The following is a 25,770-nucleotide window of genomic DNA, read 5'->3' as shown; positions in this document are numbered from 1 at the left end:
AAAAATATTTTTTCATTTTTATTTAAATAATAAATTAAACCATATACAACATATTTACAATAAATTAACAAAAACTGGATTTAAAAACGCAGCTAATGTTCCTGTTGTAGTACCAACCACTTGCGTCGTGATAAATGCTAACTCTTTCTTGTCACCCGCCAATCTGTAATTGAAAAAATATATCTTTAAAGCTACACATCTGAGTTATAAGACATTTTCTGTATAGAAAATAATTATAAAGTTTAGAAATTAACAGTAAATCCTTCAGTTAGTTATCACAATAACGAAACAAAAACATTTACAACATTTATTTAAAATTACCAGAACCACAGAAAAAGAACGCTAACGTTTAGAATTTTAATTAAAAATAAGGAAAGAAAAGTAAGGAAAAGTTAAATACTAATATGTACTTTAAGAATGTTAAATGTGCAAATATTTGTTCCCTTTATATATTTATCTATACCAACATATAGATCTCAATACACACAAGAACTGTGTAATAATATTTTAGGAACTATCTATTTGATATTAGGAAATATCAAAGAAATACTTAACCGAATAGCACTAATGTAAGCTCACATGACAGACGTGACACAACAGTTCAATCTGAGCATCTATCATTAATTGTACGATTTGAATTACAGCATCCCATTACAGTGGAACATCACACTTCTGCCAATATAACTTCTGCCACACAATACGAACACGTTTATAAATAATTTACATTTTCTGCAAAATATATCTGAAATGTATTACAATCCCAACAACCAGCTAGTAGGTTTTGATATCACTAGCTTATTCACCAATGTGCCTCTGAAAAAAACCTTAAAAATAATTTGGATTGGCCATGCTCAATTATTAGTATATATTGTTCATAAACGTGGAATCCTTGGAAATAACGTATGAGAATCTATCATATCGAATTTTTTAGCACTAGACAGTCATATTTCAACCCACCAAAACATCGTCTAATGATTTATATTCTCAGATAATAAATAATATTATATCCAAAAGTTCCTTATTAGTAGAAAATTGTCCAAAAGACCTAATACTATTTTAAACACACCCACTGTGGCATCAGATCCAGATCGCACTGCTCAATTTTCAAATATCCCAACCACGGAGAAAACTTATTTCAACAGCCTTCTCCTCAACAAAACAAACAGCTGAAGATATGTCTCCAGCTACTCCAGAAGCAAAAGCATCATCGAATACTTGTACCTTCTCTCTTCTCAAAAAAGTCCATAGGAAAACAAAAAACCAAACCAAATTAAGGTAGAACTGAACCCATTATAAACTATATCGACTTTTGCTCTCCTCCCTTCATAATCAACAGCCAGCACCTCAAATAGCTCTTAGTAGAGTAGAGTAAATTTCTATTTGCAAAAAGTTTTTAACATAATTGAGCAAATAATGTCTCATTATTAATCAAAGATTAAAAAAATATATATTGGCATCACAGATTAAAATATATTGACACAAATGAAACATGCTGATCAGGAAGAAGGATAGGCCAGGCACTCCGCCACACTATAGGCTCAATGTTAACTAGGTGTTGAAAAACCTTTCTTTTAAAAGCTCTATAGTGTGTTTACTGTTGAATGTCAGATGGTAGACTATTGTAAAATTTAACACACACATACAAAGGACTTCTCTCTGTTAGAGACAATCTGTGAGGTGGGAAATTCAAATTAAGGCTTCTTGAATTATACTCGTATTTATGATTAGAGAGCAGGTGATTGAACAAAGTAAAATTTTTAAAAATTATCATAACACATTTAAATATATAGATGGTTGAGAAAGTGAGTATATTGAGTGATTGCAGCACCCCAGAAGATTACTCACTATCGCATAACAAAATAAAAGTTTGCATAATATACTGATAGTAAAATCCCCTGGCCTAGATAGCTCTTCAACACTTTTAATGAGTAGCAGGCTCTACTCAGCTTTTTTGTTGTATTTTGTATTTGTTCCCCCCAATTCAAGTACTGATCAATATGAAGACCAAGAAATTTAACTGATCAAGCAGTGTTCTGTGTTTTGTGACAGAAAATTGACTGTATCTGGGAACTGTTCTCGTGACTGGCTAGTTCTAAAGTAAACAAAAACTGTCTGATCAGTATTAAGTTTGAGGAACTACTAACTACTACATTTGGAAGGTCGTTTATGTACTTATGTAGACCAAAAAGAGAAAAGGTCCCAAGATGCTTCCCTGTGGTATGCCTTATTACAAATTGATCGGTTAAGAATAAACCTTACATCCTTTTTTCTCCAAGCATACTTTTTGTGACCTATCTTAGAAAATATACGGAGATCAAGGGATGTTCTTAGCATTGCTGAAGACTTCACACAATATATTCCAATATTAATAGAAATATTCCCACGTAAACACTAAGAAGCTAAAAACTTAAAAAACAAATTATTACGGACAAGAGGGGACGAATTCTATCAAGCATATTTAACTCTTTGAACATATATAAGTTTGCTGAATGATGACCACTTTCCTATAATATTAACGAATTCAAGTATAAAAGAAAAATTACCAAACAGAACAAATATCCAACACAAATGGAAAATAAAGAAAGCCGGCTGGAGCTCTTTCTCAAAAATCGTTGAGAATAACATATACAAAATGAATGATTTGAAGGACCGTAAAAATTTAAACCTGTTTATAATAAAATATCAATATAAAATTATCATTTTTTTATCATATTTTTATTTTAACATTTGCTAAGTATTTTTTAAAGTGATTAGTGACTAGTCTCTTCTTTTTTACCCAATTTTTAAAATATAGTTTTTAAAATTAGAATTACTGAATAGTACTAGGTACTACTATGTAACAAGTACAAGTTGTAAATGCCCCTTTTCATAAGTATCTATATCAAATTAAAGTACTGGAAAATTTTACTACATACTAACACAAAGTTTTTTTTTCTATACAACTGATACAACTACTGTTGATCAATGATCACTCCCAACAACGTCATAAGTGTGTCAACAATAGCGTCTACCGTTGCCTTATCAAAATAATTTTGCTAATTTGTACTTATAGATACCATTTTTAATATTCTCTTTATTCTAATAATGTTATCTACGTTATTATACATGTATGTTAGGATTTATTTTGATTTTAATGATTGGAATTTGTGTATTATCATTATCGTCTTGGATAATCTTCAAATTCACTTATTTACATATATATAGATATTATTACACAAGTCAACAATTATTTAATATTCCGGAAAGGAGATTCAGAAGCCAGTAACTATAATAAACCCGACAAAGGAAATAAGAGTATGACAATGTTGCGTAAGGGCCTTCTTTTTATGTACTAGGTTTTAAACTAACTAGGTCTAAATAATTTCCGTAAACCCTGTGCAGACGAAGTACCAACCTAATTAATTTAAAAATATTTAGAGCAAAATCTAGACGCATTTGAAAAAAAAAAGCCTTTCGGAATTAGTACGCTTGTTCTTTTACCAAAGACACTTCGTTCGCACAAACCTGGTCAAAGATAAGATATGTATACTACTAGATTCGCTACAAGCTTTACTTTGGCAGTATACTTTTTATGGCATTCAGTATATGCTTACTAACATCTTTAGATAAAATCCAAAATAAATGTCTTCGTTTGTCTTGGTACATTTGGAAAGTATTTATGTTGAATCCTCGGAGCTACCAATTTATTTAAGAAGACAACTTGTAATGACATGCTTTAGATGGTCCCCAGTAATAAATCTAAACAATATTTTATATAACCACTTCCTGTGTCTCTGTATACATCAAAATCCATACTCACAGAATTACAAATATTAAGTTCTTTATTAAGTACCATGAATCTTTAAAAAAACTTCACTATCCGTATTCCTACGACACCATTATGAAGTTTTATGTTCAATATAAATATAACTACGCATATTTTATGAAGCAAAAACCTCAAACTCCATCCTTGGACAATTATTTCTGAACATACTACATTCTTTCCAATTTGACAAACCTTTATTTGAGAAACTATTCCTAATATATTTGTCTTACACATAACAATTTTATTCTTTTTCTCGTTCTTAATATCCATCTAAGTATTCTCATTTCTGCGTTGTTCTTTTTTCTTTTTAACTGTCCAAAATTAATACTGTACATCATACTTGATCTAATCAGTTTCATTGGAACATTTATATTACAGGTCACACCGTTTGTTGCTTTCTATTTCATCCATCACGCTCCAACTCTGGTTCGTACATTTCCAATTACTTTCTCATTACTCTTTGATACCGATCCTAGATACTTAAAACCATCATACAAAATTTACTACTCCTAAAAATGGAATGTACTAGCCGTACATTCATACCTAATATAGAACAAATGTACTTACTTTGGTAAACTCAAAACTTGCGTTACTGCCAAAACTGACGCCACAAATACATAAGTATACAGTATGATCATGTACTGATAGTCATGAGGAAACCACACTGGAATATGATGATATCGTGGTTGTGCATTACAGAATAAGAACAAGGGACCCATGAGAAAACTTCTTAGAGCTGCGGCTAGCACTACCCAAAGAGCAGATCTTTTCTAAAAACAAGTAAATATTTTACACTAAATTTATATTTTTGGTAGAAACACTTACATTTTCTATCGCTCTTCCGAAAAATCTTCCTGCCAGATTAAACACATCTGAGCCTAGGTATGTCACTGTAGGGACAAAATATTTGCCTAAAATAAACACACAAATTATAATTGTATCTGCCAATGAAGACGAGAGGCAATTGGAAGACGAGAATGTTCACAATTAATAGATGGCGATAAGCGTGGTAATGGTGTTAGCTGTTTAAATATCTTAATATATAGATAGAAAACTACTAAATCGACAATTTTTTACCTTTCTTCAAATACTTACTTACTTACTTCAAATACTTACTTCAAATACAATACTTACTGTACCACACATTCGTTGTATCCTTGGTATACCCCTCAGATACCACTAGATTTGTAATATTGGCATGCCCTATTCCCTGAGTAGCTGTTGTTATGACAAGAGCGAGTAACATGGGCCAAATTCTGTAGGCAGCTTCATAGAACTCTTTCAAAGTATGACTTGACGTATTTGTTTTGTCTGTTGGTTCGTCTTTCCAATAAAAATTGATCACTAAAAATAAAACAAAGATTATAACATGGTTAATAATAATTACATTATTACAAGAATTACCAATATTGTTCTGAAGCCATTTTCTTGTGGCATTTTAAATTAATTACTATTTAAATGGGAATAAGCCACAATTAAAGGTTAAAATACGTTTATTGACGTTTCAATTTCCACTTCGGAAATTGTTCTCAAAATACAAACATTAGTGTTTTCTATCTTTTCATGACTAATGTTTGTATTTTGAGAACGATTTCCGAAATGGAAATTGAAACGTCAATAAACGTATTTTAACCTTTATTTGTGGCTTATTCCCATTTAAATAGTAATTAATTTAAGAATTACCAAAGTCTGTGCCAAAAGGAATATGCACCAAGGACCCCTAAGTGCATGTTATACCAAATAGATTTAGGTTTGTTCAACTCAATGTAACCATTAACTAACACTAACTGGAAAAAGAAAAAAAGAAAAAGAAATTGGTTAATAAGCAAAGAAATAAAGATAATAGAAGGAATACTAAAAAAACCTTTTACAGTTAAGTAAGTTATATCCAACATTGTTGCTGATAGAAGATTGGTTCAAAATTGGTTCGAAGACCATCAAACATGTAGGAACATGTACAATAAATTAGGATGTCGATCTTACTACCATTTAGAGCGTAATAAGGGATGTAATTAATTACAATTCGAAGGACCACCCACTAAAGTGAGAATAAAAGAATACAAGCATTAACAAATATATAATTTAATGATTAACTTGGTTACTACAACTAAATTAAGATATGTTCAAATTTTTTTTGTAGAATTCTTATTTTTAAACCTCCGATTTACTGTCCGACTCACAAAAGACTCACTGTTATAATTATAAGGTCACTAATTAAGAAATGCAATCATGGCATAACGAAGGCTCTAAAAGAAACGGAAAAGGAGTGCTACCCGACCGTTCTGATCCATAAAGAAAAACGAAGCCAAAATACCAAAGAGCTAATAGGTAAAAGCAAACAGCTGATGGAAAAATAGGGCTCCAACTACACAACAATGAAGAAATTTAATAAAGATATCCACCAGTCAATCCGAAAAGACGTAAGAGAAAACAATACAAGAGAAATAACTAAAATATTTCAAGAAAACAAAAGTTTAAAAGTTTTCAGGAGAAATACGAACAACATAGGCAACAAAAATATGTAAAAAATAAAAACAAAGATGGAAACGTTCCTACTGATAGAACCAAAATCATTGAGGTTTTCCAATCCTTTTATCGCGAAAAGTATGACAGCACCCACGAAAGGCAAGATTAGCCCCTGCCCAAAATTACAAACCAGGGATCAGAATTGATGCCAGATGTAACTCCACACGAAATCAAAATGGCACTTTTAGAAATGAAAAATAACAAATCCCCTGGCGATGACGGACTAGTGATCGAAGCGATCAAACTAGGTGGAAATAAAATTATCCAGGCTTTGGCCAAGCTTTTTACCGAATACGTCTACCAAGGAAAAACTCCTTCTCGATGGAACAATGATATTATTTTATTGCACAAGCAAGGAGACAACAGATTTAAAAAACTACCGTCCTATCAGTTTGCTTTCACACATATATAAACAATTCATACAAATTATCACGAAAACACTGGACGCTAAATTAGACTTCTATCAGCCTAGAGAATAAGCTGAATTTACATCGGGATACAACACTAACGACCACTTACTAGTGATAAAGAAACCATTGGCACTAATATTTGTCGACTACGAGAAAGCATTCATTCGATACCATAAGCCATCAGAAATTGTTAGAAGAAACAAATCCTGTATACAGCGACGAGTACGGCAAGGAGACACAGTTTCTCTAAAGCTATTCACGAAGCTTGGCTCCTTACGATACGATTGGCTCCTTATAGCCAATCGTATGGATGATGCAATAATAATGTTTGATAAATTATATCATGCTTCCTTGGAGGTTGGTCTGAGGATTAATATGAACAAGACGCAAATAATAACTAATCTGGTACTAAATCGTATGGGCTACAGACTACATCGTATAGGCACTTAGGACATGAAATTCGGTTGGTCAGAGATAACCAGACATGTGAGCTCCCACGTCACATAGGATTAGCCTGAGCAGCGTTAGGTAAATTAAATTATGTATTTAAATCGGATCTACCCATATGCCTCAAAAGGAAAATCTTTGATCAATATGTGTTACCTGTACTAACTTATGGAGCCGAAACATTAACACTCACAAAAAGGGTAGTGAATAATATTCGCGTGACTCAGAGGGCTATGGAGCGCCATAGCGTTGGGTGTCTCTCTCAGAGACGGAATCCCAAACGAAGAAATTCGTCGTAGAACAAAAACAACAGACACCATAGAAAAAATCGCGTCGCTAAAATGGTATTGGCCAGGAGACATCACCAGATTATCAGACAACCGATAGACAAAACGTATTGTCGAGTAGAGACCAAGATAAGAAGTAATACGGAGAAGAGGACGCCCACCGACTAGATGGACTGACGACCTGGATGCAAGCCGCACAAGACAGATATAGATGGAAAGAGCTGAAGGAGACCTATGTCCAGCAGTGGACGCATACAGATTGATGATGATGATGATGAAGAACTAGGACGTGAATTAAGCATATTTTTTTAGGTTAATAAATTTAAATAGTAGGAGACGTCCAAGAAACTGGTTGATTTCTAAGTTGATACTAACTAATAAACGCAGCGTCCACTCTGAGTGGATTCTTAATTCTTACGAACTACATTCAAATTCGTCTTCTAAATTTCTATTAGTTAGGTAAAACCACCTTTTCAATGTGTGCTACCCGGGATTTCCTGGGTACAAATTTTCGATGAGTAAAAACATCTTCTGAAGGTAAAAATGATTTTACCACCAGAGGCGTAACAACACTTGGATACATCTATTATAGAAATTTATCCGGTTAATTACCACTTAATTCTTGCAACTGAATCACAAGGAACTAACATGGTCTCAAATAAAGTAATATTTTGTGGGAAATAATACTATATTTAACCTTAAAACTATTCGTCAACCACTAACTGATTCAGTATCCAAAATTTGGTTTAACAATTGGCGAAAAGCTTGAAACAAAAATTTTGAATTCTCGAGGTGATAATAAAAAGGACCAATTGTTTGACCAATAATTTCTTAAGGAAGTAACGAATATAGTGATAAAATTTTATCACAATAATCTGCTTTATTATGATGACGATTTTGATGGTAATAAAAATCACAATTATAAATAAGCTCTTTATTTGTAGTGTAGGCTTTCATCTGGTTTATAACATAATTTATTTTGATCTTTGCTAGTCTGTTTCCAATTAATTTGGTGAGAGTATCGTTTTCTATGTATGGATCACCAGTGCATAGCAAAACTCTCTTTTAGGAGAACCATTTCTCCGTTTCTGGTTAGCCTTAGCGGTCTGGTCAGCGATAGCTGACTCATAAACAATGTGTTTTGGACAAGACTAGACCGGAGAAAATAGAGTGTAGTCAGAGAGGATCTGGAGAAAATGGGAATAAATGAGGAAAATAACCCTAGATTTGAGACTTACCTGGTGAATATTTCATAATGTAGCAAAGGAAAAACGTAAAGAGCATTATGATTGTCCCACAAATGAAATATATCAGTGCCACATTCGTCGGACTGGGAGTCAGGCTCAGGCATATAATTTGAAGAACTGCGCTAAACATCGCAGATATGGAACTGCCATACATGCTGACTTTTATATACTTCGTTGGAAATCTCGACATAAAAGCCATGTTGGTAACGCTGTATAGCGGATGAAAGACTGAAATGATAAAGAAAATAATTAAAACATTCAGTTTTTTGAAAAATATTTTTATTTTAAAACATTTTTTGTAGTTACTTACTAGTGATGATGGCAATGACGGTGATTGATGTTCCAAAAAATAGTTTTTGCCCTAAAAATACATTATTATACTTAATAAACTGTGCAAATGCATTCGGTAATAAAAAAGACTGAAGGATAAAATTGTTTTAATTGACTTTCGTTGAATAACTTGCATATAACGAAGAAAAGGGACTTATATTGGGAGATACCTTCATGTGAGCGTTGAGAACATTCTTGGGAGTGTATAACTGTTCAGGTTTTGTATGGTTCAGCTAAGAGGTCATTCAACGACGGAGGATGAAAAGCGTTAAAGCTGAATAATTTTATGATCAATACAAGATTTACTTTAATTAAAAATAAAAGTTGTCTCTTGTTTGATTGTTTAATAATAGCTGAGAATCGGTTCTGACTCAGTTAATATAGTTCGGTTTTATTTAATAATTTTTTATTATTTTCGGATTATTTTATGTGGGAAGTTCTTTTATGTTCTATACAATAACATTATTTGCTGAACATGGTCCTTGGGACCATTCTCTTTCGTTTCGTTGTCATTCCATGCCCTAATTCTTATTGACTGTGCTATTAGTTTGCGATTTTGTTTATATATAAAAGCTGAAAATCATGCTGAGCTTAAGATAACATATTCATTGACTAAGATAGTTAATTGTTCTGTCCTACACTCCTACAGTTTCTATCTTAACCATGGCCATTCAAAGTGCTACAAACAATATTCTAGCAACTACATCTCTCTCATACGTAACCGCTGCAAAATATACACCAAAAACATATATTCCAAAAAAAGAACAGCAATAGTTCTCCACGCAGAAGAAAACCTTAAACTTCCAGACTACGTTAAAGCTATTAGTGATATCATCAGACCAAAAAATATTTCCTTTGCATCCAGAATCTCTAACAATAGGATCTGCATATATCCATCGAACTCAAATTTAGTTGATCAACTTCTGAAATCCCACCCAACTGTTTAAATCGGACCCCTCATTCTGAGTATTCGAAAACTTGTCTCCCCAATAAAAAGAATATTAATTTCGAACATCTCTCCATACATTCCCCATGAATTAGCCAAAAATGCAGTAAAGAGTCTTGGTTTTCAAACAGTCTCTCCCCTGTTCTTTCTTAAAGCAGGCATTCCAGGTGATACATACTGCCACATCCTCAGCTTCCGCCGTCAAGTATATATTTTTCTTCCCTCTGATAATTTTGAGCTTCACACCTTCTTGCTAATTCCTTTTGAAAGGAATAATAATAGAATTTTATTGTCTACGGACAAGATAGAATGTTTCTTGTGCAAATAGTCACAACAGGTTGCTTCTAATTGTCCTAATACTTCATCTGACAACTTATCATCTCAAAATCCTACTCTTTCCCATGACCTAACTCCCCCTACCGAATCGCCACAGCAACAGAATACCCAATTTCCCTCTCAGTCTGAATCGTATCCCTCCCAAATAAATTTACCTACTTTTTCTTTCTTCCTCCACAGAAAATTGCGAAAATAATACGATATATGAAAAATCAGAAAAACTACGTTTGACTTCTCAACTTTCATAGAAGAGGCCACGCTCATTTGTATCATCTATAAGCGATAAGAACCTTCAATCTGGGGAATACTCCGCAACAGAACAAACTATGTTTCCTTCCAAACAAATAGTTGCTGGTTTCTCTAGCCCCCCTACAAAAAAGAAAACGTAGTTCTTCTGTCGACCTGGGTCTATCTATTAACTCAAAGCAAGCAATACAAGAAACCTACAAACAAAACCCAGAAGCTTTTGCAGTCCCTCCTGATAATATCTGCTTCCCTTTTTTTGACTGTCTAATAATAGCTGAGAATCGGTTTTTGACTCAGTTAATATAGTTCGGTTTTATCTAATCGTTTTTTAGTATTTTCGGATTATTTTACTATTTTATTAAATCCTGTATGACGTTCAGCAACATCAGCTCTTGACACCTTAACCACAAACGGTTAATGACACTTTTGTTCGTGTGGAGGACCTCAGCAACGTATCTTTGACTTCTGCCAGCATCCCGATAACACGCCACTGCGTTTCGCGATTTAAATGATGTCCCTCCCTTATTGGCAGTTGCAAAACTAAATAAAAATCCTCGTAGACATCAAAAATCAAGTACCAATAAAGAAATATTACTTTTTATCAATGCATATATAAAAAATGCATATATTGAAGTTTTGTTAAATTTTTTATAGCCATTCTTATCAGCATTACCTTTCAAGTTGGTACAATAATCGACAAAACAACAAAAAAGATTAAAAACATAAAATATTTTTGTATTTTCAGCTAACATTGATTTAAAGCTATTAATATAAATGTCCTCTAAATTATTTTAATGTGTGTATAGTGTATAGTAATTTTTGATATACAGATTGAATACTTACACGAATCTGTATTGACTTTAACCAACGTTGTAAAAATTCCGAAGAGTGCACTGATGGATCCCAAGGTGATGAGATACCTTGTCCTAATACCTATCCTGTATGCAAATTTTGCCGATAAAATCGATGCTATTAACTGGGGAAACCCCTGGCTTATTGAACTCACTGAAACGAACATTCTTTGGAGGTCTGTCTTGTTTTTTAAGTCTACTTCGTTGGAGTTTATGTCTCTCAGCTTGTACATCCAGTACTGAAAAGAAATTAATTCATTCGAAACAATTCTTAAATAAAATAAGATGAGTTACAAATAACATTTGAATGATAATCAGTTGATAATCCAAACTTTCTATTTGTCACATACAAAAATCTATATGTCTATGTATAATGGCACACATTTTATTGCTAATTCTTTTCTCTATCAGATGATTTCGTTATGTATCTGTTACATTTGGAAAGTCTTACAGACACCTTTAGCGGAGTTCCATGGTTCGAAAATGATAGAAAATAACTATAAATTACATAAAAATTACTTTCATATATGGTTTGGTGGTACACTTAACTACTCTGCAATACTATACTTTGTTCAATTTTAAGATTAGCTTGAGGTAAAAAGATTCAGATACGTGATCGGTGATTAATTTCTATGAAAAGTATTATTTATTATGAAAGTGGTGATAATGAACAATCTTTTTCAAATAATGAAAATATTGATAAAGAATTAGACCAAGAGAATGAGGATGAAATTTGAAAAAAGTACTGTTATGGGAAAGATCGACAAAAGTTGGCGATAAATGAACCTGTAAAGAATGTGCGAACTCCACAACATAATATAGTCATAACCCTACCAGGATTAAATGGCCCTGCTCATACTCTCGGAGATAAAGCCACTCCAGAATATATATGGAACCTTCTCATCTCTGAAGCTATTATAAATACTATAGTGCACTATAAAAACTCAAAGAAACACCAACTGCTCACATTATTGACATTTTTGAAATATTTTTTGAAATTTGTCAAGATGTATTTACCATGGGAAAAATGCATAAATGATGAGATGTTAATCGGGTTTAGGGGCCTGTGCAAGTTCCGCATATACATACCAAATAAGCCACGAAAATATGGCATAAAACTGATGTTGATAATTGATGCTAAGACTCAATTTGCCTATAATGGCTATACCTATATATACCGGAAAAGGTTCGGATGGAATTGGTCTTTCAAATTCAGAAAAAAAAATTAACCAAACTCACACAACCGGTAATTCGTCTATCAAAACATGTATTTGACAGTAATAGGAACATTAGAGGCCTTACCTATGTCGGACTCATGAGAAAACCAAAAAGGGAAATACCTCCATAATTTAAGGCAAACAAACAAAAACAAGTTGGTTCTGCATTTTATGGACTTTCAAAACATGAAACGCCAGTTTCATATCTTCCTAAGTGAAACAAGGCTGTAAGTGCTACGGATGTTGAGAGTATAAACCTAACACAATACCATTCCATAATTCAACAAAAGGAGGCGTTGATACACTAGATAAGAAATGCACCATTTAGAGATAGTTCAAACACTCCTGACCATGGAGCTGCGCGAAGGCGGAGTCAAATTCACGTAAAGGCAGAAAGGTTCTATTGTAAGTGGAAATATTCAATGTATAGTACAATGCGTTTCACATGGAAGTGGGGACTAAACCAAATTTCGTCTACTGCGCCGTGGTCAGGAGTGCTTGCACTATCTTTACAACTCATCAAGGATAACTCGACGTTAGCCAATGGCTAGTTTTTATTAAATATTGGACATGAGTTATGTAAATGTATTTGTCATATCTAATTGTTTCTAAATAATAAAAATACATCCCGAATCAAATCCATGCGAAAACCATGACACTAGCGAAAAGCCTGACAGAACCTTTTATGAGGAAACGATTGGAAAATCCTAGAATTAGATATAAAAAAACTCGATAAGAATACTTATTCAAAGAACCCGTAAAATATCCACATGAAGAAAAATTAGAAATTCAAAAATATTGTTATTTATGCCCATCTAAACGTTATGGAAAGACAGTTTACTTATGGTATGATCGTAAAAAGCCTATATGTTTATCATGTTCATGTAGCAAAAAAATATGCACAAAATGTGCTTCAAAATAATCGTATCGAAAATAAATGTTGTTTAAAATTAGTGTAGTTCACCTGTTGTCAGAATTTTTTTACTGAATAAATTTGTTTATTTTTTGTATAAAAATTTTTAATTAGTATTCCCTTAAACTTTATACATATTCTAAACTTCGCAAAAACAATTTTTTTTTAATTGATGAACTTGTGGAGGCTTGTTATAATAAGAAGAAATTTCAGTACTGTTGTAAAGTAATAGTTATTTAACCAACAAGTGTATTAATAAGGGTAATTAACAATTGAGATATTCTAACGCGTGAGCGAAGCGAGCGCGTTAATGTTCGAGATTGTTAATCGCCATTTTAATTCACGAGTTCGTTACAAAACTTTTCCGTCGACCGTACTTTTCAGAAATAAAGATATCTTAGTTTAAATATTTATTTACTTAACATTAAACAACGATTTTTTCAGCTTTCATTGACTTTATTCAAAGTTTCCTTAGTGATAGTTTTATTATAGTAAACATTAATATTCGAAATGGTACAAATACTGAAATTAAGGAAGATATTGATAAATGATTATCTGCTGTATAGCATTTTGACAAATTGATATTTAAGTCTTCTTGGACCTCTGTAAATTCTGTGATAGAAGAAGTTAAATTCTGGTGGAGTTAAATTAAACTCTTCGTCAATATCCATCCTTTGATTTTTCAAATACACAGAATTTTAAACAATAAAGTAAATAATGACATATAATGACAGATAGTACTAACAGCGGCTACTTCATTTTAAATTAATTTTTTAGTGGGAATATAAATAGGTATATGTTTGGTTGCCTACACCACAGGTCACTGCCAATCACAGAGCGTTTAATTAATTTATGCAAGCAATGTATGTTGTGTTGCCTATAATAAAATCGTTCATTAATAGAAAATCATTCATTAATAAGGGTCATTAATCAATGATTTTGAGGGTGTTAAAATTGATCATAAATGGACGGTCGACGGAAAAGGTATTTTCATAACTTTTTTTATATACCTAATACTTATATACCTATGAGCGAATAAAGTTCATCTAGTTGTAACTTATTTCAGTGAAATTTTTTCAAATACCTTAACATTTTTTTTTTATTTTTCAAGGAGGAGTTCGTGGGACTCCAAATCACGCTCAATGTAACTGAAATTGCACCTCACCGCTTACGGGTTAAAAAAAAACATAATAAGTGTTTAGTGACTCAACAGTGTGCGTTCTTTTCTATTTTATACTAATATTATATTATATTATGGATAAGGTAGACTAGGATACTTTTGATCTCATTATTGAGGAAATCATTTACCAAAACATCATACTTACGTCATTTGCTACAATGAAAAAGGAAATAGGTAACATTCCAGCTAAACCAGTGAAAAAGAATAACAAATGAGCTATGAAGTACTTGTCAGGAGGTGCTACAAGATCACTGAGTTTCCGTTGGGATTCATTTTGAGTATTTTCGGTGTCTGGATCAGATCTTTCGTCAGGATAAAGTGAAACTACAACAAATGATTACATTAAAACCTAAAAGAAATGGTAGAACTTGCAGAGCATTTTTGTTTGTTAGATATAAGTAAAAAAAAGGAGAGAAAATAAATTGGCTGAACGAGTTGATGAGAAAGAGAATGAAAAAATTGAAAGAGGAAAATAAATAATAGATATATACTTAAATATTCATTCAAAAACCTTTCCCTAAATTCTATCCGGCTCTAATATTCAAGTGTGTATCTATTTCTACTATCTAGAGCGTAGGCGCCAAATTTCCGGCCAATGCTTTTTAAATGTCATTTTTTTCGAATCCTAAAAAAACTAATAAGTATGTGTTTCTATATTTATTTAAATCTTGCTTCAGGATTTCTTCTTCTATTCACAATCTGTATGTAAGTACCTAGAGGAAAGTAGCGCAAACTATACTGGCGCCAATATTGTACTTTTTGAGAAATCGTCCAAAAAACTTGTAAGTGCTCTCCACAAATAAAACTAGAAGATTAAACTAGTTTTAAAAGGAACAAAGAAGCTGTCGAAAAAAACTTATTAACAAAAACGAAATGTGAAAATCCTACAGTTCAAATCAATCTGACGCAGTAGCGCACCTAGAATTTGCCTCTGGGGGGAGGGGGGGGAGGTTGGTCACCGAATTTTTTTTTATGATGTTACCTCCATTTTGAGTCCTTAAAAGGTGTGAGTAACAGTGTCGGAATAGGGGGGGGGGTTAAAACCCCCCTGGGTGCGCCACTGATCTGACGTTGTTATAGAGTTGTATGTTGATGAGTGGTTCTGTTCAATTTGCGAGGAAAAATAATTGAGGACAGTATCCAATGCACCAAATGCTTTTCATGGAGCCACGAACTTTGTGAACGAGTCCAACCTTTAACCCAAATTTTTTTCTTGCTTTGAATGTAAATAAAAATATTATGTACGTTTAAACTGAATAATTTCTGATAATGGAAAATAAATTGTATTAAACAAAACATGATTAATGGTATTCACACTAAAATGTATTTTACTATACATTGATCCCTCTACAGTCCATCTAATTTACAAACCGTTGCACGTCATCGGCGTCATAGCCCGTGACGTCACATGATACCAACACGAAATGTTTAGGCGGTAGGTGTGTTCTTTTTTAGAATCACTTTGCCGAGTACACTGGCATTACAGCTACTAGACATATTTCATTATATACGCGTAGAACTAATATTTAAAGATTTCTATTAATGTTAACTTAAAGAAATAGACAACAATATGTTTTATTTAATTTGTGTAAATGCATTATAAAGCGTTTTTATGAAGAACATTTGTTCGGAACACACTGTAACTGTAATCGAACGAAGGTGAAATTTTGGCATAAATTGGTAACACTTATTTGACAGTTGCGGTGTTGACACTTTTTGTACTTTATTATTTAAAATTTTAAAGTGAATACCTCTTGTTTTATATTTTTACCTATTTAATAAAATCTGTTCTTTTTAGAACAAAATTAGTGTGTTTTATTTCAAAAATGTCACGTAAGAATTTAAATAGTCGTTGTAAAGAGTATAATAATAATTATGTGACCTATTTGATCTAAAATGGATTAAGGATTTTTTCATACTTTGGCAACTATGTCAACTTCGATCTCTGATGTAGATAATGACGTGCAACAGTTTATAAATTAGATGGACTGTATATAGGTACCTCTACGGGTAAAATTAAGGAAACCCATCCATGGTACAATAAAGGCAACTGGTTTTCTAAATTGTACCACTTGCAACCTACTAGGAAAACATATTTTTTTACAGTAAAATCAATGATATTATGTTACAAAAATTATCATGTGTGTGTAAATGTTTATTATTTATCCTAATACATTTTTAAGTTACATATGACCTATATTATTTAAATTAAAGTTCGACACATGTTAAGTGGTACAATATTGGCAACTCTTTCGTATATAAGCTACTTTGTCATATTAAGTTATCTTATTCTCATATCTGGGATAATCCATGATACTGAAATTTTCACGATTCATTTCTCCTTTTCTATCACATTAGATATTTGTAGAATATAATTGTAGAATTTGTATAATAGAAATAAATAAGTATATCTGCAGGAATCAGTAACATGCCTTGGACTTTTTCTGCTACACTTTTTCATTCTGTTCTATTGTAGCAAAAACATATTATCGAGGGCTGAGAACCATAGGGTTCCAAGCGACAGTTTGTACAAAACTCGTTTTTTAACAGAAATCTATTGTTTTTTAAATTCTGCATAGAATGGTATTGAAAGTTCTGCGATTCGTTGACAGATAGCGTCACAATCAACAGTGAAATCTAGTTCCAAGCGCACGAAATGGTTTAAAGTTAGAACCATATGGTTCCATGTACTATAGTGAGAGTATTGGTGAAAGTTACATGTGAGTTTTATCAGTTAAAATTATCATTTTCTTGTTTACAATGTCCTCTGTGTCCGAAAATGAATCTTGGGAGGATTATTGTAGCTCCGGTTCTGAATATCTTCCAGAAAAAGCCCATATATACTGTGCATTTACAGAAGAGTGATTCGGGCACACCACACTCTGATAAAAGAGGGAAAGGGACCAAAGATCGCATTTCAAGCAAAGAAAATAATTTTCAATTTTCCATATGTAGAAGCGCATTATTACAAGAAAGATTCAAAAAAAAGATATCTAGACCCAACACTTAACGTACAAAAAATGTATGAATTGTACATTGAAATGTGCAATGCAAACAATATACCTCCACAAAAGCTGTCGTTGTATAGACACATTTTTAATTTTGAGTATAATCTAGAGTTCTTGCAACCGAAAACGGATAGGTGTGACGTCTGCGAAGACTATAAATTGACCAAAAAAGAGAAGAGGGTGCAGGCAGAAGAGCAAAAGGCATATAATTCCCATATTAGAAAGAAATTAGTAATGCGCCAAGAACGTGAAAATAACAAAAAAACAGAGAATTCAAACTGTGCCATTACATGTTTTGATCTGGAAAATGTCATAAATCTACCTAAATCTGAAGTATATGTGCTGTTTTACAAACAGAAATTAAACGTATACAATCTGACAGCTCAGTTCTGTTAATTCAGAAGTTTACTGTGCAGTAAGGCCAGAAATATTATGTGGGAGATCAGGCAATGATTTGTCTAGTGCCCTAATACAAATTTTAGAGAAAATAGTTTTAAACATCCAGAAATACACAACAAATAGTTGTGTTCCTCAGAACAGGAACTCCCTGATTTTAGTAGCAATCACTGACTTCCTGAACAGACATCCTACTATCCAAATGGCAACTATGAAATACTCCATACCTGGTCATTCGTGCATACAGGTTGTCGATAATATCCATTCTCGCATAGAAAAAGCTATGAAGGTTGCGAATATTTGGTCTCCACTAGCGTTTATTAGACTATTGTTAAAAGTCAACAAACGAAAACCATTCTGTGTGATTAATATGAAACCAATACACTTTAAAAACTTCAAAAAAACAGCATCATTATACCAATATAATAAAATACCTTACACTAAAGTATGTCAACTACGTTTTGTGCAAGGAGACATGTTTACTTTTCAGTATAAGCTGAATGATCACAGCGCCGAATTTTCTACAGTCAATGTTAGTAAAGTTACCAGCAGTATTAGGAAGAAACAGAGAGTGGTTCCCATAAATAATTCCACTGCTAACTTTGTAGTAGCTTCAGCCGATAACACAAAACCCAAATCTCTGACTGCGAAAAAGCTTGAGCATATTGAGTTTACGTATAAATGGATGTCACTGGAAGATCAGAATTACATGAAATGTTTGATTTCTGAAACGAAACAGTTTTTAAAAATAAAAGTTAATTTTCTACTCTTCGTTAATTTTCTTCTTCCTTTGATCCTTTCAACGTCATGGTATAGGCTATTATTGTTAAAGGCAATAAAGTCTACAATGATGACATAATATGTCATAATATGACATTTTTTAAACTTCAAATTTATTCAGGGACACAAAGTTCCAAGTACAGCTGTTACAGTGCCCTAAGGTTCCAAGTACAAGTGTAACATTTTGAAAAAACCATGAAATTTGCATTTTATATCACAACGACAGCATTGTTTTAAGAATTACTGTATTACCAAATCCTTAAACAATAATATATAACATATCTGACAAAGTACAATATTGTCGAAACCGTTTTATTTGACAGCAAACTTTAAAATTCGTCTCCTGAAAATTTTTGTAAATGTCGCTTGGAACCCTATGGTTTTCAGCCCTCGTTATGTCTATATAGGTGAATGTTGTCTATGATAAGCTAAGATTTGCATGAAGCAAAATATAGATTTTCTATTATTATTATTATTTATCATATATCTCTTCTACACTGTTTTTGGCTAACAAAAATAATCAGAACAATCAGAAGTATACCGAAAGACAACCAGAAGACAAACAAAATTATACTACTTATATTGTTCGATTAAATGTGTGATAAAAAATATAATAAAATAAAAAAAAATTAAAGAAATTAATTTACTCAATTGTAATGCCTTTTCACGAACTTTAAAAAATGATAATAGTTTGGATAAAACATGGCGACTTTTCGTCTGCAGGATTCTTCAAACGATATCATACGTTAAAGACAGATTTCTGTTTTCAAATGCACTTGCAGAAAACTTTTTGTGCTAGCGAACAGTAGCTGGCACAATGTGTATAAATCAGACCTGACGGCACATTCGCAAACGTCCAACCATACTTTACCTGTTTCATCATCTAAATATCCACCATCCATATTTTACAAGGCTATTTAGACACTTCACTTGGTAAGCATGTAATCATTTTATTTTTTACACCAACATGCACTATTTTAAATTATTGGAAAAGATAAACTGGCAGTAAATTGTGCCATCTGCTTTTGATAACCTTGGCAGGAAATGTTAGCACTCACTTTGTCTTTGTTCCGCAAAAATAGTAATTGCGTGTGACTATTACATTGCTACAGGTCAGGACTTTAAGCAAGTAGCCAATTATTATTAGAATTAAAAACGAAGATGGAGAAACAGTAGAAAAAGGAACATGGAGAAGTTTTTGCAAAATGTTGTCAACAGAAGATGATGATGAAAGTTTTAAAATAACAGAAATAGCATTAGAAATAATAAAAAACTGAGGAAAGCTTCTGCAAAAATCTATATGTGGACTAATTAAAAATTACCGGGAAAATGAATAATTACCTTCAGATTTGACAAAGGAGAAAATCTTGAGAGTTTTTCGAAAAGGCCAATAGACTCAACCATTATAAAAACCCTCCGAAAGATGGAGAAATAGTTAGTTAATCAAGGTAACATAAAATGGTGCTTCGTGATTATACTTAATTACTATGTCTAAATGAAATACAAGAACAGAATGAAACAGGAACGTTAGAATTCTTTTCTGCTTACCTCTTTTGACACTTTGTTCGTCCATCATCACAAATAAATACTATTGGGATTAACTAAACAATGTAAATCATTTTCAAATGAGATACTTATGTATAAATAAGCGATTCGGATTTTTTTAGATCAAGTGGATTTATCTAAACCCACACATGATTGCAGATGTGATCGCACTTGCCTTAAGCACAGATGATCACGTTCACTATTATGGTTGAATATTCGTAGAGACGGTAAATAAGTACCAGCACGTCGTTTATATATTCATTTAATGTACAAAATTTTCCCTAATAAATATACAGGATGTCACAATATATTATACATAAAACAAAATCACCAAATTAAAAAGCGTGTCTTATGTATGTGCTCTAAAGTGTAAATCTCAAGTTTTAATAATTTTTTTCAAACTCAAATGAAGACAAAACTAAGATAAGTAAGATAAGCTAAGTTAAAAAGATATTATAGAAGAGAAAATTAAACTTCCAGATGACAAAGAAAAATCAAATTTGGTGCTGTAAGAACAGGTTACGACAATATATTCTATCTCAAACAAATCAATGGAAGAAAAAAAATGCAACTTAATTAAAATATTGCGTATATATACACTCGCGATCATAAAATCCGGGTCACCTTGAAAATCACCGATATTTCATTTTTAACGAGCTTTATCGTAAATAATAATAACACAAATACAAACTAATGCATGTTTCTGAGAATTATTGCGGTTTCCTTTGTAACAAAGAATTCCAATAGTGCCGATTTCGCGGTAAAGTGCACACTTACCAAAATGAACGCTACCTGTAACTCCGCTTGTTTTAAATGTCTCGTTTGTACTTCGACATTCTGTTTAAATACAACAGACAAACGTTTATTATTGCCACCATTAGTGTTTATTAGTGCCATTATTATTGTTTATTTTTTGACAAAAATGCCTTTGACTGTTGTTGAAACGGCACAAATTGTTGCACTTGTGAAAGACGGTCACACTTAACGGCAAGTCGCAGGAACTGTTGACGTAAGCCTTTCTACGGTTCAACGAGTGCTTCAACGCTTTCAGGAGGCAAGTTTGCTAACCAGGCGACCTGGCTCTGGACGAAGAAGAACGACCAAAGCACTAGATGACCGTTTCCTTGTGTTTCAGGCTTTACGAAACCGGACCTCAACTGCGGTTATGCATCAAAATCGTCTAGAGGAAGTACGAAATCGCAATTTTAGTGTTGCCACAGTCAGAAGAAGACTTCGTTCTTCTTGACTATCTTCTCGGGTAATGGCTAGAGGACCGCCACTTCGCCGGGTGCCTCGAGTTGCACGACTAGCTTTTGCTCGACAATATGCGCATTGGGGAATTAACGATTGTAGCAAAGTGTTATTCTCAGATGAATCCCGTTTCTACCTAACTGGATCCAATGGACGTGTAAGAGTTTGGAGGAGAACCGGTGAACGATTTGCACAAGCTTGCATTGCTCCAAGAATGCCATTTGGTGGAGACTCGGTCATAGCTTGGGGAGGTATATCTTCCGACTTCCACACAGAATTACCCTTCATCGAAAATGGGTCCCTAACTGCACGAAGGTACATTACGGAGATTTCGGAAGAACATGTTATGCCCAACATGGCAGGGCTTGGAGAAAACGCCGTTTTTATGCAGGACAACGTGCGCCCGCACGTTGCCAGGATCAGTATATAATACTTGGACGAAGTTGGAATTACGAGGATACCCTGGCCAGCTAGACCTGAATCCCATCGAACATCTCTGGGACGATTTGAAAAAACGTATTCAAACCCATACACCTCCTCCTAACAACGCACAGGAGCTTAAGGATCTGTTAGTGAGAGAGTGGAATAACATACCACAACATGTAATCCGAAGAAAAATTGAGAGTATGCCCCGTCGTCTGCAAGAGGTTATTAGAGCAAGGGGAGGCAATACACGATATTGGTCATTGAAATTTCACTGATTTTTTACCACGTTCTGTATTTTCCATTTGTTTTCGTATGTCTGTTTTATTAACAATTTGATCTGTTTTCAGTTTTTTTCAATAAAAACAATAAAAAACCATTTTTTTTTCTTTCAAAACAAACATTGATGACAAATAAAAAATACATTAGCCAAAAAAAAAAGGTTATTACTGCACCAGAGGCAAAAATATTTAAGAAACTTGAAATTTTCAAGATGACCCGGATTTTATGATTGCGAGTGTATATTGGTATAACAACCAAATTTATTTTGCTTATCACACAAAAGTTAAAAAAAATAAATTTTATAAATTAATCCCTCAGGGTTATTCGTCCTTCAAAGTTAGTACAAACATTATACCAAATCGCCACAATGCGTGTAAAACTACATGATACCACCAGAAAAATACATATAAAGCGAGGTGTGAGACAGGGTGACACTCTCTTACCTAAATTATTTATAACAATCCTCAAATACGCCTTTAAAATGCTAAAGTGGGAAAATAGAGGAATAAAAATAGACATGGAAATGCTCATTCATCTGCGTTTTATCGACGATATAGTACTTATTACCAAAGATCCGCGTAAAGCACAACAAATGCTACAAGAATTAGAAAACGTAACATGAACATCAGTAAGACCAAATTTATGACAAATTTGGTTCCCAGCGAACACCTCATCATCATCATCGTCATCATTGGTTCCACAACCCATGGTGGATCTTGGCCTGCTCAAGGATAAGTCTCCATTCTCTCCTATTCTTCGCCTTGGCTTTGCAGTTTCATACTCCCAACATTCTCCACCTGATCCTTAAATCGTGCTCTGGATCTGCCTCTGCTTCTCACTCCATCTATTCTTTGGTTATAAATATGTTTTCACGGCTCATCTTAAGCGTTCTTCATCAGTAATAGGTTCTATTTGCCAGATATATCCGTCTGTTAATTTCTGCACTTACTGCACTATTCTGATTAATTTGTGAGCCTATTTATATAAACTCTTGACAAAAAAAAAGACAAAATAAGAAACCAAGATCTAAGAAAAAGAACAGGTATCACTGATGTCGTCGAACGTATAGCCAAGCTGACATGGAATTGGGCAGGTCACATAGCGAAACTAAAAGACTCAAGATGGACCAGAATACTAATTGACTGGCGCCCAAGAGAAAAATAAAAACGCAGCAGAGGACGACCACCAACACGCTGTATGAACGAATATGCAAAAAATTGCAACAAGACACACAGAACCGTGAAGAGTGGCGAAAAATGGGAGAGACCTATGTCCAGCAGTGGACAGAAGAGGTTGTATGATGATGATGATTGGTCCTTCAGATCTTATTTCTGTATTACATTTGGATTCATAGAATCCAATTGGAAATTATACCCAAATATAAAATAAACAATTAATTGACATACAAAAATAAACAGAAATATGGAATATATCGAAGTAAAAAATTACACAAATTAAAGAAATTGCACCCTGCCAACTACCATCTAGGAAAAGTTTAAAAGAAAAGACTAGTGGGCCTCAGTATTTCTTGATACTCTGCAGGATTTTGATAAAGTCTGGCATAACGGTTTGCTATATAGATTAAAATCTTTCTTAATCTATCACTCAATCCAATCCGGAGTTCCTCAGGGAAGTGTCCTCAGTCCCTTCCTGTACTCAATCTTTACTGCAGAGATACCTATTACAGACGATGATGCAGCCGTTTTAGTTTCAAACAAAGACCCAGACATGGCATCTGAAAAGCTGCAAAATTACTTGCATACATTAGAGAATTGGTTGACAAAATGGAACAATAAAGTCAATAGCCAAAAGATTGATAGCTAACGCCCCTGGATATGTGAGCAATGCAAATCTTCACAATGGAGGAACGAAGACTGAAGAGGACTTGACCAAAAGACCTGGTTACATAAGTGAAAGTAGAAAACTGTCGTTGGACGGTGCTTAAATCAACAAAACCCAAATAGACAAAATACTGTAGCGTTTTACCAATAAAACGAGTGTTTCTAATTTATATAAATATATTTATTTATAAGTTTACAGTGCGATATTATCTTATTAACTAACTAGACTAATATCAGCGCAGTTTATATATACAAGTTGGAATAATCTGGAATAGTCCACCTCTATTCTCGCTTGTATAAACGCCTCGATCTGTCAGTCGGTCGATACATCATGAACATTCTCTAACACACATCATCGTCTCGAAAGATGCAACCGTTGTATGGGGTACGTCAAAATAAGCTTGTTCATTACAATACGATTATGAATCTTTCTAGAAGCCGAACACAGAAAGTTTAATTAACCTGCACTGAAATATTCTCCTTTTTTTAATCAACAATCCCAAATTACACTGTAAAACTACCTATCTAAACATACAGTAAACATTTGGTTTTTTTTTCTGCAAATTTTGATTTCTAATACATTGAAACATTCACAGCAATTTAGAATAATGATGATATAATAATAAACATTCACAACACAAGTGAAAGAATAGAGGAGTATTATGTTATTTTGGACCTGAACCAGATCAATTGATTCGTCCATATAGGTACACAGTATCTGAAATGTTAGAACTACCATTACAATAAACAATACACACAATACAAACAATAAACAAAATGTTATAATCACACAGCAAAATTTGTGCATCTTAACCTTTCTCTACATTGCGTAGTACAATAACGTTTGTAACACTCTCTCCATGTCATAAGTCCATCCAGTTTTCCCTCGATTATGGTTGTCTTCTGTCGGTTACAATAATAGATTTTTTTGTTCATACATCATGTATTTGTCGTGCAACGTATTTACACATTTCCACTCCAAACCTTTCCACTAGATCAAGAATTGACCTTTCCAGTATACATTGTATGGCCTGCATTTTTTTATTAGCGCTCTAGTCAAAGATCTATTTACTGTTTGTATTCATTGGTTAAATGTTTTTCTTTTTAATCTTATTAAGATGTTTTCTTTTACTTTAGTATATATTGCTCATCATCACAGCTGATCTTCTCGACCGTTCTTACGTTTGTTTGTAGTGTGGGCATCCTGTATAAATGCATTGGTGTAAATATATTTTAGACAACAATGAAAATATCGTAGATTTGATAAAGATAATGTGTTGGACTTTCGCAGTGTATTTGTTCAATATATGTTCTATTGTTTATATCGGTCATTGTTAATATTGCTTAATAATATCGAGCAATTTCTCTCGCATGTTTTGAGATTTTGTGATTAATAGTTTGAATAATACTTTTAATATTTTATAATACTTCCTAAATTGTAAAGCACAATTGTGTAAAGCACAAATTTACATTACATTTTTCACATATTAGTTTTGCCACGTT

At 33.1% G+C, this 25,770-nt stretch overlaps 1 protein-coding gene across 4 annotated transcripts; it reads right to left on the bottom strand.

The window, feature by feature from the left end:
- On the bottom strand, positions 1-20,678 carry LOC140440495 (equilibrative nucleoside transporter 3-like). Of its 4 annotated transcripts, none has more exons than XM_072530884.1 (9): positions 20,474-20,678; positions 14,887-15,065; positions 11,424-11,670; positions 9,033-9,083; positions 8,714-8,950; positions 4,940-5,149; positions 4,631-4,716; positions 4,373-4,575; positions 1-163 (listed from the first exon to the last, which is right to left on the bottom strand). In XM_072530884.1, exons 1-9 carry the CDS (start codon positions 20,499-20,501, stop codon positions 55-57), a joined length of 1,350 nt encoding a protein of 449 aa, XP_072386985.1. In that variant the 5' UTR covers positions 20,502-20,678; the 3' UTR covers positions 1-54. The 4 variants fall into 4 exon arrangements, with proteins under 4 accessions (XP_072386985.1, XP_072386984.1, XP_072386987.1 ...); XM_072530883.1 differs by lacking the exon at positions 20,474-20,678 and adding an exon at positions 19,797-19,973; XM_072530886.1 differs by lacking the exon at positions 14,887-15,065.
- Between the last annotated feature and the right edge of the window lie 5,092 nt (positions 20,679-25,770).

This window comes from Diabrotica undecimpunctata, chromosome 5 (genome assembly GCF_040954645.1).
Source record: "Diabrotica undecimpunctata isolate CICGRU chromosome 5, icDiaUnde3, whole genome shotgun sequence".
In the NCBI taxonomy this organism is placed as follows: domain Eukaryota; kingdom Metazoa; phylum Arthropoda; class Insecta; order Coleoptera; family Chrysomelidae; genus Diabrotica; species Diabrotica undecimpunctata.
This window is presented reverse-complemented; position numbering and strand designations above follow the sequence as displayed.

Coding starts and splice junctions, on each gene's coding strand:
- LOC140440495 (XM_072530883.1), bottom strand. CDS start 19,827: ATGGATGGTGGATATTTAGATGATGAAACAG. Junction 15,066..19,796: donor ATATTTAGATGATGAAACAG/GTAAAGTATGGT, acceptor CATTTGTTGTAG/TTTCACTTTATCCTGACGAA. Junction 4,576..4,630: donor TCGGAAGAGCGATAGAAAAT/GTAAGTGTTTCT, acceptor ACTTGTTTTTAG/AAAAGATCTGCTCTTTGGGT.